Source organism: Micromys minutus, assembly GCF_963924665.1.
Source record: "Micromys minutus genome assembly, chromosome: 17".
Taxonomy (NCBI): domain Eukaryota; kingdom Metazoa; phylum Chordata; class Mammalia; order Rodentia; family Muridae; genus Micromys; species Micromys minutus.
This window is the reverse complement of record NC_137952.1, coordinates 12,491,953-12,506,256: the sequence shown is the minus strand read 5'-3', so window position 1 is coordinate 12,506,256 and position 14,304 is coordinate 12,491,953. Positions and strand designations below refer to the sequence as shown.

Below are 14,304 nucleotides of genomic sequence, written 5' to 3'. Positions count from 1 at the left end.
GTAGGTGTTGTGTATATATGTTCTATACACTTATTTTTTTTTCTATTTATTTACTTACTCTGTTTGTTGTTTTGACACAGAGTCTTAACTTTATAGACTAGGCTAGTATTGGGCTCAGAGATCTGCCTATCTCTGCCTCTCAAGTGCTGGGATGAGAATTGTGTGTCTCCACATCTGACCTACTTTTTCCTTTTGAACAAACACATAAAGTTTATATATTGTTAATAGTCTGTATGTATTGTGAAGTTTCCTCAGGTCAATAAATATGTGTATTCAGTGAAAAGATTTCTGTACAGAAGTCAAATCTTCAAGAAAGAACTCTTATGAAGACTACTTAACATGAGAAGTATTATCTAAGACTGATTTTTACCTTTAAAGACAGCTTTATTGAGACATGCTTGGTGTTCAACATTGCTAACACATATAATTCACAGTTACGCCACCATGTTTATGACAGTCAGTTCTAAGATACTTTGACTTCCCCTGAAAAGAAATCCTGAATATCCACTTTGAGGGTATCCATACTGTGTATCCTGGAACTATGACCCACTGTGTAGATCTGCGAGGTGGCCTGCTCCAGGGTTCCAGATAAATGGAATTTGTGGCCAAGCATGACCAAAAAGCTAAATGGGAAATTGGAGAAATACTCATGTTTCACATAACTTGTATTAAATTGTATTGCTAAAAAGTATTACTAATTACTGTTACTGGTTACTGTACCTAATTTGTAAGTTAAACTTTATCATTGATGCAGATATAAGAAAACCATGGTATGTATATGGGGTTCAGTTCTAGCTATGGAATGTTCCCCTCAGTGAAAGGGGTGTACTGTGTGAGGGTTCTGAATTCTCCATTTATATATTTTGATGATGGAAGCTATTTCTGCTGACTCTGAAGTAATGTCTTGGTTTGCCCGGATAATTCATGATGCTGAAGATGCTTTTCTCTGTCCCTCCTTCCAGCCTTCCCTCCCTCTCATACGAGGGTTTGAACCTAGGCCCTAGCACATGTCAGGCAAGCACTACACCATTAACTTATATCCCCAGGCTGCTCTGCTTATTTTTCTGATTGGGTTATTCATCTTTTTATTATTGAGGAGCAAGGTTTATATTCTAGGCACAAGACCCTTATAAAATATATTATTTACAAAAATTCTCTTTCATTTTGTTTTTTTTTCTCTTTGGATAAACATCAAAGTTGAAGTTTTGCTGCTTATATTTATCCATGTATTTAAAAACCTCTTTTACATTTATTTATTGCATGTGTGCTTATGTGTGTTGTACACGACTGGAGATCAGACGACAACTTGCCAAAGTTAAGTTCTCCTTTATGCTAGCTCCAGGGACTAGCTTCAGGTTATCAGGTTTGGCAGTAAGGTCATTACCTTTGCTGGCCTGAATTAATTAATTAATTAAAGGATTACTTTGGAGGAATTTGTTCTGTGGGGTGATAAGGAGGAATGAAATACTTCAACTTTGTAGCTCTTTTTCATTTTATATAAGTATCATCTGACTAAAATGTTTACACTATGAAATGATGTACTTGGAGTGGAAAATCCCCAACAGTGTGTGCCCTGGGGCCATTTCATACCAGGGCTTGAATCTGAGATTGAATGCTTCCTAGTCAAATTGCATCTCGGTTCATCTCCTACCGCTCTTTCTTGGGATATTTGTGTGCCTTGCAGGAAGTTTGGATGAGAGAGGCTGTTTTGGTTTCATCTGGCTGTATCTTCCTCGAGAGTAGATTTGGGGACCTTAGGTCTGACTGCCTTTGTCTTTTTCCTAGCTACGAGGGCACTGGCCGGTCACTGTCCCTCAAACTCATTCAGCAACTCCGTCAGCAGAGTGCCCAGAGCCAGGTCAGCACCACTGCTGAGAACAAGACCACAACAACAGCCAGATTGGCCTCAGGTACCTAGCAGGCTGTCCTGACCCAGGACCTCATGGCAGTACTAAAACTTGATGCTATCTGAGAGTCCTAGGAGACAACTCTCCTGAGAGGACTTGTAGCCCAGCTGCCAATGGGAACATGAGTAGGGTATGTTGACTTGTTGGTAAATACCCAAGCCAAAACACCTTAAATCATCTTGACATTCTTGCCGGGGATATTTGGAATCCTGTCTCTCAGATAAAGTGCAATATTTTTATTGTTAGACGCTGTGTGTCTAATTGTTTCTAATTGTATGTGTTGTGGCTGACAGCTCGAACACTGCACGAGGTTTCCCTCCAAGAGTCAATCCGGTACGCCCCTGGAGATGCAGTAGAGAAGTGGCTGAATGACCTGCTGTGCCTGGATTGCCTCAACATCACCCGAATTGTTTCCGGCTGCCCCTTGCCTGAGGCCTGTGAGCTGTATCCTCTGTGTCTCACTGGCTCTTTAGGGGGTTGAAGCAGTTAGAGAATAGGGTTTGGGCTGGGTACAGTGCCATATACCTGGAGTCCTCACCCTGATTTGGGAGGCTGAGGCAGGAGGACACTGTGGGCCCATAATTTATCTCCCTGCCTTTTAACTTTGAGGCAGGGTTTCTCTGTGTAGCCCTGGCTGTCCTGGAACTAACTCTGTAGACCAGGCTGGCCTTGAACTCACAGAGATATGATTGCTTTTGCCTCCAAGTGTTGGGATAAAAGGCATGCACCAGCAGCACCACCACCACCTGGCAAGATCTTGCCTTTAAAAGAAGTTTTTGTTGTTGTTTTGTTTGTTTGTTTGTTTGTTTGTTTTTGAGGAAATTTTTGATTTTGTTTCTCAGTTGCAGGAAATCTACATTCTTTCAGGTGTATCTTCTTTTGAGTCCCTGTGATTTATTTTCATTGCTTAACTCTAGACCAGCTACTATGTTAACAGAGATACCCTCTTTTGCTACCACAAAGCCTCTGAAGTTTTCCTCCAGCGGCTCATGGCGCTCTATGTGGCTTCTCATTACAAGGTAAGTAACTTGCTCTGACATGCCCTTCATCAGAGAGCCATCCTCCTGTGTTCCCACACCTGCTACTCAGGGGTCCAGGTGGCTGTCCCACTGGGATTTAGATGTGTTGAAGCTGGCCGGGTCCAGTGATTTTATTGGAGGGGTCGTGTGGGAGTTCACGAGGGAGCTGTGGAGGGGTGGGGCGGTATTGCCCATTTCGAAGGGCAGCTTGTGCTGCTGAGCCAAGGAGCAGTGAACTCTGAGCTTAAGTGTAGTGAAACCCAGAGATACCTGCAGGCCGGAATGGCTGCTTTCTGGGTGTCTAGGTATGGTAGCATGTTCACAAGCAGCCCTCGATGGGAGGCTGAAGAGTGGGTGTTCATTATGGTGGTGTGCTTTCTTAAAAAGCAGTCAGCTTTGTCTCTGGAGAACGCTCACTTCTCAGTTGTGAAGTAAATAGTGTCAGTGACTTCTGCTCTATGACCTCAGTGTTGGGTCTGAGAAGACAAGATAGTAGGTGTTGGAGGTACAGTCCCAATACAGCCATTATGAAGAGTTGTCTTGTCACAGTGACAGAAAGCCCTTTGCTGGATGTCAGAGCGTCCATGACTTTGGGAAAGGCAGAGCTGCAGTCCCCATGCAGTCCCAGTCAGACCTGTGAGTGAGACCGGAGGAGCACATCCCACTGACCCATGTGTGTGCCCCACAGAACTCGCCCAATGATCTGCAGATGCTCTCGGATGCACCTGCTCACCATCTTTTCTGCCTTCTGCCACCTGTGCCCCCTACTCAGAACGCCCTGCCTGAAGTGCTTGCAGTTGTCCAGGTACAAAGCAGAGGGAAACATGGCGTGGCGTTGGTGTATCCAGGAAGCTGTTGAGTCCTGACTTAGATCTAGGTGGGTGGGTTAGTTGAGGCAGGTATGCACTGGCTTGTTTCTCTTTATCGTACGCATGAGTCGTGTAAACTTAAAGGCTACATGGAGGAAAATGTTTTATCACCTGACACACTGTATGTGGTGTGGGGGGTGTGCAACTACGTCATCTTTTTTTTCCTTTTCATAAACTTGGGATTATAGGTGTCACACTTAAGAGTGTGTCAGTGTGCATAATGCTCTGCACATAATGTAGTGCCTTGTTACATGTTTACACAGTATTTATCTTACTGTTCTGTCACACTTGGGCTCTTTGGAATTTGTGCTGTTCCACGTAGAGCTGTGTGTATCCCGTGTCTTAACTGATGTGTGTTTAAATGAAACATTCCACTCGGCCTCCATGGAAACCCTTTTCTACTCTCTCTGTCTTTTGGTCTTGGGGCTGGAGGATGTCAGTAAGTTAGTAACTTGCCACCTTCTGATGAGGTCTCTTGTAGTCAGTGTGGGATAAGAAACAATGCTTAGAAAACTGTTGACTTGGGGCTCTGTCTCAGATGTTGACAGTGGGGATCTGGAGCCAGAGCATGCCTTCCTTGCCTTGGTTTCCCCTAGGTGTGCCTTGAAGGAGAGATTTCTCGTCAGTCCATTTTGAATAGCCTGTCTAGAGGCAAAAAGGCTTCCGGGGACCTGATTCCATGGACAGTGTCGGAACAGGTGAGAGAGGGGCTGCCCCTGCGTGTTGGCTGTCAGAGGTGGTTGTGTTGCTAAGTCACTGGCTTCTGCCTCCCACAGTTTCAAGATCCAGACTTCGGAGGCCTTTCTGGTGGACGGGTTGTTCGAATTGCTGTTCATCCAGATTATCAAGGGGTAAATATGTCCTCTCTCCTCTTAATGCTGCTGTTCAGTGGGCTCTTGGCAGCCTTCAGGGCAGGTGTGCCTATCTGTTTGGATAAAAAGCTGGATACACTAGTGACATTTTATGTGTACTCTGCTCTGGAGGATTTAGCTAGAGCTGTGGGTGGGCAGGTGGACAAGGTTGTTGGTGTGCTTTTTCCTGTGTTAGAGCATAGGACTTGTTGAACCAGATTGCTTTTCTCTAATTGCCTTCCGTTGGTTTGAAAGCCACATTGAAGAGTCAGCTGTAGAAGCATCCTTTCTGGCAGTAGCATAGCCAGCTATCCTTGGACCCAGGTTGCAGGTGGGTTGTGGTTGGAGAACTAAGCCCTACTATGTTTGGCGCCAGAGTCAGCTTTGACAGCATTGGGTTTGATTGATAGCTTTTTTCCAAGTGCTGTTTGACCAGAGTGTATGCATTAGAAGCAAGACAGTAGTAGCTTAAACAGACTGAGAATGGCTCTTCCGTCTGCTGTATTACTGTGTGTGCTCCTAGATGGGCTATGGCAGCCGAGCACTGCAGCTGCTGCAGATGTACTACGAAGGCAGGTTCCCTTGTCTGGAGGAAAAGGTCTTGGAGACACCACAAGAAATCCGCACCGTGAGCAGTGAGGTAATAATGATCTGACAAAGCCTGAGTCCTGGGTCTGTGACATGGTTCTCTGGGCCTGTCTCCACTTGGGCAGCCAGCCACTGTCTTCAGGTTACACTGTAGAGACTCCCAGCCTAGTCACCAATATCATCTGCTGCTGCAGCAGAAACTCTGGGAGTAAAGGTGGCTTACTAGCCTGCAGGTGTGCTGCATTGCAAGCTGGAGAACTTGCTCCCCAGCAGCCTCTGTTGGCATTAGGCCACATCACAGAGTCTGCCCACTCGGCCTTGCATGAGGCTGCCTGCACTTCTGACTGGCCTTCGCATGCACGCGCTCGGTGGGGCTTTGACTTAACATCAGACTCGGGAGGGTTACTCTCCAGGGTCACAGGGGTGCCAGGTGACAACCACAATTTCATGCTGCATTTTCAGAACCCTGCCTCTGTTTCTTCTAAAGTGTTGTTTAGCATTGCTGAACTGCTGGCCTTTCCCTGCATTTGATCTTGGGAACTTGATAATTCCACATGTGCTTAGGCCTGTGCCTATAGTGATCACTTGACTCTTGGGTCCTATTTGAGAACCATAGGGACACAGAAGTAGTCTGTTTTGTTCTGTGGTGTACTGGATGGCTTGAGACCACCATTATCCTCTTGCTTTGTCTTCTTCCTAGGCCGTCAGCTTGTTGGAAGAAGTTATCACTCCCCGGAAGGATTTGCCTCCCTTACTCCTCAAGTTGAATGAGAGGCCTGCAGAGCGCCTAGATTACCTGGGGGTGTCCTATGGGCTGACCCCCAGGCTCCTCAAGTAAGTTCCTGCTGGTCCTCTGGCACTAGCCCAGTGTAGTGGAAGAGGACAGTTATGTGGGCGGTGTCTCCCTTTGTAGCTGGGTCTGTCACTGTCTGCTGCCTCCTGCTTCCCCATCCCTTCTCCCTTTATTTCTCAGCTGCTTCCAGGAGGCATAAATGGTGACCTTCCCCCGCCCCCTTTTGTAGGTTCTGGAAACGAGCTGGATTTGTTCCTGTCTATTTGAGACAAACCCCAGTAAGTGAGGCTTGGGGTGGAAGAGGGGTTGTGTTTGTGTTTACAGTTGGCACAGAGCCTTGGCTCCTGGCTGTGCCCTGGGCAGGTGTTTTCGTATTTGTCGAGGTGTTACTCTGATGGACAAACAGCTGCCTCTTTCAGAGGCAGGTTGGTACAAAATGGTTCCTTCATGACACTTGGCAGGTCTGGTGCGTTCTTGGCCTTGTGCTTCATTTTAGCGTGGCAGGGGTACACTTGGGCTGGACTGTCAGAGTGTAGATTCAGTCCTGCAGCGTGGAGTTTGCCTCAGTTTATAAACAGAACTGAGTTTTATTGGTTTCTGAAGGCGAGAGATGGGCAGCAGATTATTGAGAAACAGCGGCGAGTTTCTGGACTGCATTTAGTGCCTGTGAGGAAGCGGCCAGTGTGAGGTAGAATCAGCAAGCAGTGAGCTACACCGGTGCTCCTTGTGGTGGCAAGTGCTGCTTGCTTGGTTGTAGCTTACACCTGAACCAGATGACTGGAAGGGACCAGAATGGAAGATGGTTGGGGATAGAGATAGATGGAGCTTGGGGAGAATGCTCTCTCTCTCTCTCTCTCTCTCTCTCTCTCTCTCTCTCTCTCTCTCTCTCTCTCTCAAGATTTATTTATTTGTTTGTTTATTATGTTTGCAGTATTCTGCCTGTGCTTATGCCTACAGGCCAGAAGAGGGCATCAGATCCCATTAGATGGTTGTGAGCCACCACGTGGTTACTGGGAATTGAACTTGGGACCTCTGGAAGAGAAGTCAGTGCTCTTAACCTCTGAGCCACCTCTCCAGCCCAGCATTCTCATTCTTAATGGAACGTCCAAGTTTTCTAGTCCACCACACAAAACATAGGAGAGGTTTCTTGGTGGTTCTCAAACAGGACCCTGAGAGCCTAGTGATCAGTCACCCGCGTACTCCACACAAGTACTACAGATGTCCGCCCCTGTTCTGCAGCACTTAGCATCTTGATGTAGCATGTACTTGGTGAATGGATGCATATTTAGAAGCTGCTGACATCACATAAAGCAGGAGTGCAGGTGGCTACTGGATTTGCCAGTACTGGTGTTCTGAATGGAGTAGGGCTTGGTACAGTAGGAGATAATGGGAGGTGGGGATATAGACATGAATATATGAAGAAAGATGTTCTTTCCCAGAGTGGAAGGGAGCAGAGAGCAAGATGGCTGTGGGGGTGTGCATGAGGGAGGACGTGTCGGGTGCAATATTCTTGGCGTTTGTGTGTTCACTATAGAGATTATTTGCAGGGAGCGCAGGCAGAGAGGGCTGACTACAGGGTTGCAGACCTTGTGGAGATCGGGATGCTGAAACTCAGGATTTGGAGGTTTGCTAGCAACTCAACCCTTCACCCCAGGAGGGTGTCAGTGAGTGTGAGTACAGCAATGAGATAGTGAAGACGTCCAGTTGCTTCTATTTTTGAGCCCATGGTGCTGAAGTGGGCAGGAGTGTCTTTTGGAGAACGCACATCCAGTATTCAAGTCTGGTGGTGAATGTCCATGGAAGTCTGACATGACTGCTGGAGACTTACGTGCAGGCAGGGGCAGGAGATGGACCCATTCCCGTCAGCACACTCGTCTGTCCACACAGATAAGCTCAGCAGTTGCTTGTAGGGAGGATGTAAATCTGCGAGCCATAGACAGGCCACAGGCATCCTGTGTTCTTGTCCCTTGACCTGCTTGCTCTGACCTGGTGCTGCCATTGGTGCTGCCGTGAAGTCCTGAGAACTTCTGTAGAAAAAGTCCACACTGTCTGTGGCCTTTTGCCATGTAGGCACCCAGTGAGGCTTGAAGCATCCAGAGTCTAAGGCCAGCATGGACTACATAACAAGACTGTCTGTCACACAAAGCATGTGTGAACACACTGGCTGGCAGCTGGGAGGCTCTGAGTTTGTTGGGAAGTTTCTGCTTTATAAGGACCAAAAAAGTTCACTGGCAGGATGAGGGATTGAAGCCTTCATGGCCCTGACTACAGAGTCTACTTGAAAGGAGTGGGTGTGGAGCAGAAGGCAGGCCTGACCTGAAGACCTGCTGGGCCCGTTCCATTCCCATGGCCTCTTAGGAGGCTGCCTTCAGTGTGAGCCCATGGGGCCAGAGTGGGAGCACCACAGCCTTCTCTGCGCACTTGCCCTGTAGCCCCAGGGGAAGCTCTGAGAAGGAAGTTGGAGCCAAGCAGTGCTGTGTGTCCGTCCCCTAGAACGACCTGACTGGAGAGCACTCATGCATCATGCTCAAGACAATGGCCGACGAGGACGAGGCTGAGCACGGAGCTTGGCTGGCAGCATTTTGGAAAGGTAAACGTCAGAGGAATGGAGAGGGGACAGCAAGGTAACAGGTTAGGACACCTGCAGGCTGCTAACTCCCTGGCTGTGCTCTGCAGATTTCCGAAGACGGTTCCTGGCCCTGCTGTCTTACCAGTTCAGCACCTTCTCTCCTGCCCTGTCTCTGAACATCATTCAGAACAGGAACATAGGGAAGTCAGCCCAGCCAGGTGAGCCATCACCCCAGGAGCTAAAGGCTGCTCTAGTCCTTAGTCTCTGCTGTCTCCTGTTCCCCAAGACTCTTTGCTACCCAGGTGTGCCTGGATTTCAGGTGTACGAGAAATTCGTACATTGGGTAGCTATGGAACCTGAGTGAAACCTGGGCCCTGAGGGGAGCTAGCTCAGTCTCAGGGGCTCTCTGTTCACATATTTGTGAAATGGCACCACGAATATGCCGTCAGCCATCTGTGACTAGTATGTAGACGAGATACATAACTATAAAGCTAGGTAGCTTTGTAAAATTGCGTTTATATATATATTTATGCGTACATCTGTATATTATATGCAATACGTTCTTAGATATATATTTACTTATGTCTTGTGGGTTGTACTTTGATGGGAAAATCTGGGTTCTTTGAGCTTGGCAGAGCACGCACTTCTTGAGGAAGAGTGACAAATGGCAGGGTGAAGGTGTGTCCCTGTAATGTTAGGGCATGAGGGTCTTTTTTTGGTCCAGCACATTGGTGGCTGTCTGCACTGCCACTCTGAGGTATCTTAACACATTTATTTAGAGATTTATGTGTACACGTATTTTGCCTGCAAGTGTGCATCTGCATGACATGTATGCCTGGTGCCTGTGGAGGTCAGAGGGTATCATATTCCCTGGAAGTGGAGTTACTGTTGGTTATGAGTTATCACATGTGGGTTCTCGGTTTTCTGCAAGAGCAGCAGGCGCACATAACTGCTGAGCCACCTGTCCAGCTCCTTCCTGGATGGCTTTGTGTGCTGAGTACTGTCCTGTGAATGCTGCAGATGGCCCTGACTGGGGCGTTCTTGTTGCATGTGCAGCCCTAGGCCGGGAGCATCTGGAGGCACTTTTCCTCCCCTATGACCTGAAGCGGCTGGAGATGTACTCTCGGAACATGGTTGATTATCACCTCATCATGGACCTTATCCCAGCCATTTCCCGCTTGTACTTCCTGAACCAGTTAGGGGATCTGGCCCTGTCGGCTGCCCAGTCGGTAAGTCACCTGGGACTCCGTGGGGGACAAGGGAGGACAGTGGAGCTGGGCCCTCAGATGAGTGCTTTGAAGTAGCTTTGTGCTTTTAGCCCTGGCAGAGCCGAGGTTGCAGGCCGAGGTGAGCATTGCTGTGCTGTTAGCGCCTGCTGCCCTGTGACCCACGCTCTCCTGCCACCTTGCTGCCTTATCGGAAGGCCGGGCTGTCCTGGACTCTGGATGTGTGTTTTTTTTTTTTTTTTTTTTTTTTTTGTGAAGTGGATGTTTTTCAGACAGAGTGAGTTAGAGTGCATTTTAGGCGCTTGTTGCTAGTGTCTTAGTAACAGGGTGGAAAAGAAGATACCCCCCCACCCAGAAAAAAAACCTCAAAAAACAAACAAAAAAACCCAAAAGAACCTATTGCTACTGCTCTTTGATTTCTGCTTCATCAAAAGAGGCAGTTCTGTTCTGGGCTATTTAAATAACAGGCAGGGCTGTTGTGGAAGCCAGTGCAGCTGGTTCTCCTGCCCCCAGGCTCTTCTCTTGGGCATCGGCCTACAGCACAAGTCTGTGGATCAGCTGGAAAAGGAGATCGAGCTACCTGCAGGCCAGCTGATGGGGCTTTTCAACCGGATCATCCGCAAAGTTGTGAAGGTACACACACACACACACACACACACACACACACTCTGCCTGTTTCTACGCTCATGCTATGACCAGCTGTGTGCGTACCACTGAAGCATTGCTTTGAATCCTGTTGAAGAGTGACAGACCCTTGCCGCTCCTCCATCTTTTTCTTTTGTGTTGTCCTTGTAGCTGTTCAGTGATGTGCAGGAAAAGGCTATTGAGGAGCAGATGGTGGCGGTGAAGGACGTGGTCATGGAGCCCACAGTGAAGGCGCTGAGTGATGACCTGGTAAGTATGTCCACGTTACCCTGCAAATGTGGATGACCCTCTCTGCTTAGAGAATTCCAGGTCAGCCTGGATACAGAACAACTAAAGGAATGGGTCCTTTGCACTAGCTTAACCAAGTGGCAAGCTGTAGGTCCACGCCAGCGTGGCTCTCACTTTGTGCCTCCCACTGAGTGTGTGAGTGTGGGAACCTTGAGACTGTTAGTGCAAACACTGGTTACACTTTGGATGTGTATTTTATAGGTGTGCATAGTTTCACATATGCTCACAGTGTTCCGAGTGTACCTTGTTTGTCACCTGTCCCCGATTCTGGTCTCTGACCCCGGCTCTCTCTGGCTGTGGACCACAGGATGAAGCAGCAAAGGAATTCCAGGAGAAACACAAGAAGGAAGTGGGGAAGCTGAAGGACCTGGACCTCTCTCAGTAAGTCTCTCCCCAGCCTCCACAGCCTGCAGTCTGCTAGGGGTGTCCTGCCACACACCCCACAGCCCACAGCTGAGGCCACAACTGTCTCATTCCCTGGACCCCAGAGTTCTTGTCACTCCCAGGCCCTCCAGGAAGGGGATGCTGAGGTAGAACAACGTCCACCTTGAATATCCCTTCCTCATGGCTTTTTCCTCGTGTACCTTTTGAGCTTTACGTGTGCTGTTTCCTCTCCACTCACCCACGATTGAGAGAGCTGACAGTCCTGTGCTTCAGGCCTTTCCCCATAACTTCAGGCGGGGAGCCACAGAACTTGTCCACAACCAGATCATTGATGGCTCAGTGGAAGGGGTGGTCATGACGCCATTTCAGGGGATCAAGCTGGTTTCTTTTTCTTTTTCTTTTTCTTTTTTTTTTTTTTTTTTTTTTTTTTTTTGATGTGACAGGACTGCTTTATTTGAAAGCAATAAGAGATTGTAGGACAGGGGGTGGAGCCTGGCAGGGCAGGGGCTGTGGCCCGAGTGGGGACAGGATGGCAGGCACTGGTAAAGGTAGCTGTGGCAGACTCTGTCCAGTGGGACTACAGCTGGTCGTATACTGCCACCCTCTGCAGCTTACGTGTTCTGCTGTCCCCTGGGGTGGGCATCTTGTCACTCTTTCTTTTCTTTCAAGCAGTCTCTCTTCTGGCAGGCTTTGACATTTCCCCCTTACAGATACATAATCCGTGGTGATGACGAAGAGTGGAATGAAGTTTTGAGCAAAGCAGGGCAGAATGCCTCCATTGTTAGTTTGAAAAGGTAAGGGCCTGGTGTCCCACAGCCGGGCTCTGTAGATCTTCCTGGGAAGCAAATGCTGATGGGACGTTTGGGAACACTCTGTAATGAATCTCAGAAAGTTAGGTATTGCCCCTCCTTCCCCTTAAGTCACTCCAGGACTTTGAGGTCTCTAGGGCTAATGGCAGCCACATCTTCCAGGGCCATTCTGGCCTGCTGTACGTGTCCTCTGGTTTGAACCGTGTGTCAGATGCATTAGGCTCCCCTGTGCTCTAGCTATGGCAGTGGTCTTGACTATCACAGAAGGCCTGGAGATAAGCCTACTGTGGAGAGTCCTGCCTCTGAGCTCGGCAGACCAAGCCTGACCCTTGGCTTCCACTGAGACTGCTGTTGAGGAACGTTAGGAGTCATGCTAGTCCACAAGGCCCAGGGACTCCAGACGGAGTGAAGTGCTCATAAGTCTGTCCTTTTCTGAGGCTGGCCTCTTTTTTTTTTTTTTTTTTTTTTTAAGATTTTTATATTGTTATTTTGTATTATATTTGCCTACACGTATGTGTGTATCTGTGCACCATGTGTGTGCCTGGTGTCTGAGTAGGCCAGAAGAGGGCATCGGGTCCCCTGGAGCTAGAGATACAACAATTATGAACTACTGTATGGGCACTGGGAAGTGAACCCTGATCTTCTGCTTAGAGCAGTGCCCCAAGCTGTACACAGTAGGGCACATCTTTAGTCCCAGCACTCAGGAGGCTGAGGGAGACAGATTTCTTGAGTTTGAGGCTAGCCTAGTGAGTTCTAGGCTAGTGAGAGCTACGTAGAAAGACCCTGAAGACCCTGGCTCAGGGAGAAAAGTGAGCAGTATTTGCTTACTCAGTCATTGAGCCTGTCTCAGTGGTTCCTCCATGAGGAACGTCTCTGAATACTCTTGTCTCACGGGAGTCTATTCTCAGGACAAAACGCCGTTGAGAAAATCTCATCTCCGAGGCTGCCTGCTCAGTCCCTCTGCTACTCCCAAAGTCAGTTCATAGCAGTGCATTAGGAAGGACATGCCTTCCTCAAAGATCCCGTGTTTGTGCTAAAAACTGCCTCTGAGGTCACTGGGGTGATATCGGGACTCCATGTGGTAGGAAGGATCTGTCTGGCACTTAGGTAGCTGCTTGAGGTACTGGGACAGGAGACCATTCAGTATTCTGAAGAGAGCTCGGGCTACTCCACAGATGGTCAGTGTGGGCCTGTGTAACATGGTCCCAGCACTGTATGAAGCTGTCTCTAAAGGTCTGCAGGGGCAGACACACATATCTGGGTGTCTGTCAGGTGATGGTGATTTTTCAAACAGCAGCCTGCAGTGTTTAATGCTTTCTGTTTCTGCCCTTGGCGGTGTGGTTTTTTTGCCTCTAGTGACAAGAAAAGGAAACTGGAAACAAAACAAGAACCTAAACAGAGCAAGAAGTTGAAGAAGAGAGATAACAACAGAAAGGATATGAAACTGAAGAGAAAGAAGTAGTAAGGTGAGGAGATGCCAGACTTCTGAGCTGTGTTCTGCTGGGCCAGGCAGCAGTGTGGACAGCGACAGTTCCGAGGGCTGCAGCAGAGGCAGGCACTGTCATTCCCCTGCGCCCTCCATGGCTGAAGACAAAGTCACTCCCGAACAGACGGCTTAGAACTTGGTGCGTGGGCAGAGGTCTGGCATTGTCAGGGACTGTCACTCCACCCTGGGTCACAGTTCTACTTTGGCCTGTTCCCACTGTGGGCTGCTGCGCTGGTTCCTGGCCTTCCTGGCTCTTCAGCACACAGCTTCCTGGAGGAGTGCTCTGTCTCAGTGCAGATTTGTCCCAACACTCTGAGGCCAGCTCAGCAGGACCTCCTGCTCTTCTGTTCCACTTCAGCCTGTGGCAGGTCTGCTGTCCTGAGGGTCCCAGGAAAGCCAGAGCCTTTAGGAAGCTGCAACATGCCTTTTGGTTGACTTTTCATTTGGGAGAGACTATTGAGAAAGACTCTTGCTACGGAAGTGAGGGGAGAGAGAATATTTTTAATAAATGACATCTTGGAAAGACCATTTGCCTGCAGTGCTTATAAAATCTGCGTCTGTGAAAGTTGCATACTTGTTTCTCCTGGTGTGTTTGGCTGCCAGGTCAGAAGTGGAGGCCTAGGTCTCATAAGCCATTGGCAGGCTGTGTGCTAGAATTCTGCCATAGGCACCTGCGAGAGATGTGACAGGTGCCCAGTGCCACTGTAGTCACCTTGAAAGTTAGCTGTTTCCTTCTGGGCTCTGTTGTTCATACTGTTGGTTAGAGACAACACAACCCTTAGGTTACGAAGCCAAGCTGCCCATGTGAGCTTGGCCGTGGCTCTGCCCTGACCCTTTTTTAGATCTTGGACACTGGTTCAAATGTCCCCG

The 14,304-nt window shown here is 48.5% G+C and overlaps 1 protein-coding gene across 2 annotated transcripts in view; it reads left to right on the top strand.

Annotated features, from left to right (window-relative positions):
* Positions 1–13,960, top strand: part of NAT10 (N-acetyltransferase 10) — a 30,707-nt gene extending 16,747 nt beyond the window's left edge. The window contains exons 13-29 of one of the 2 annotated variants that reach the window (XM_080931133.1): positions 1,786–1,910; positions 2,201–2,351; positions 2,830–2,926; positions 3,615–3,731; positions 4,392–4,493; positions 4,572–4,646; positions 5,170–5,286; positions 5,935–6,068; positions 6,257–6,305; positions 8,521–8,617; positions 8,704–8,814; positions 9,653–9,825; positions 10,336–10,455; positions 10,618–10,716; positions 11,063–11,136; positions 11,850–11,933; positions 13,305–13,960. In XM_080931133.1, coding sequence (XP_080787259.1) covers positions 1,786–1,910; positions 2,201–2,351; positions 2,830–2,926; positions 3,615–3,731; positions 4,392–4,493; positions 4,572–4,646; positions 5,170–5,286; positions 5,935–6,068; positions 6,257–6,305; positions 8,521–8,617; positions 8,704–8,814; positions 9,653–9,825; positions 10,336–10,455; positions 10,618–10,716; positions 11,063–11,136; positions 11,850–11,933; positions 13,305–13,410 — 1,831 coding nt within the window. In that variant the 3' untranslated portion in view covers positions 13,411–13,960. Of the gene's footprint in view, positions 1–1,785; positions 1,911–2,200; positions 2,352–2,829; positions 2,927–3,614; positions 3,732–4,391; positions 4,494–4,571; positions 4,647–5,169; positions 5,287–5,934; positions 6,069–6,256; positions 6,306–8,520; positions 8,618–8,703; positions 8,815–9,652; positions 9,826–10,289; positions 10,456–10,617; positions 10,717–11,062; positions 11,137–11,849; positions 11,934–13,304 lie in introns of those variants that run through there. The other variant, XR_013975382.1, reaches the window with a different exon arrangement.
* The last annotated feature ends 344 nt before the right edge of the window (positions 13,961–14,304 follow it).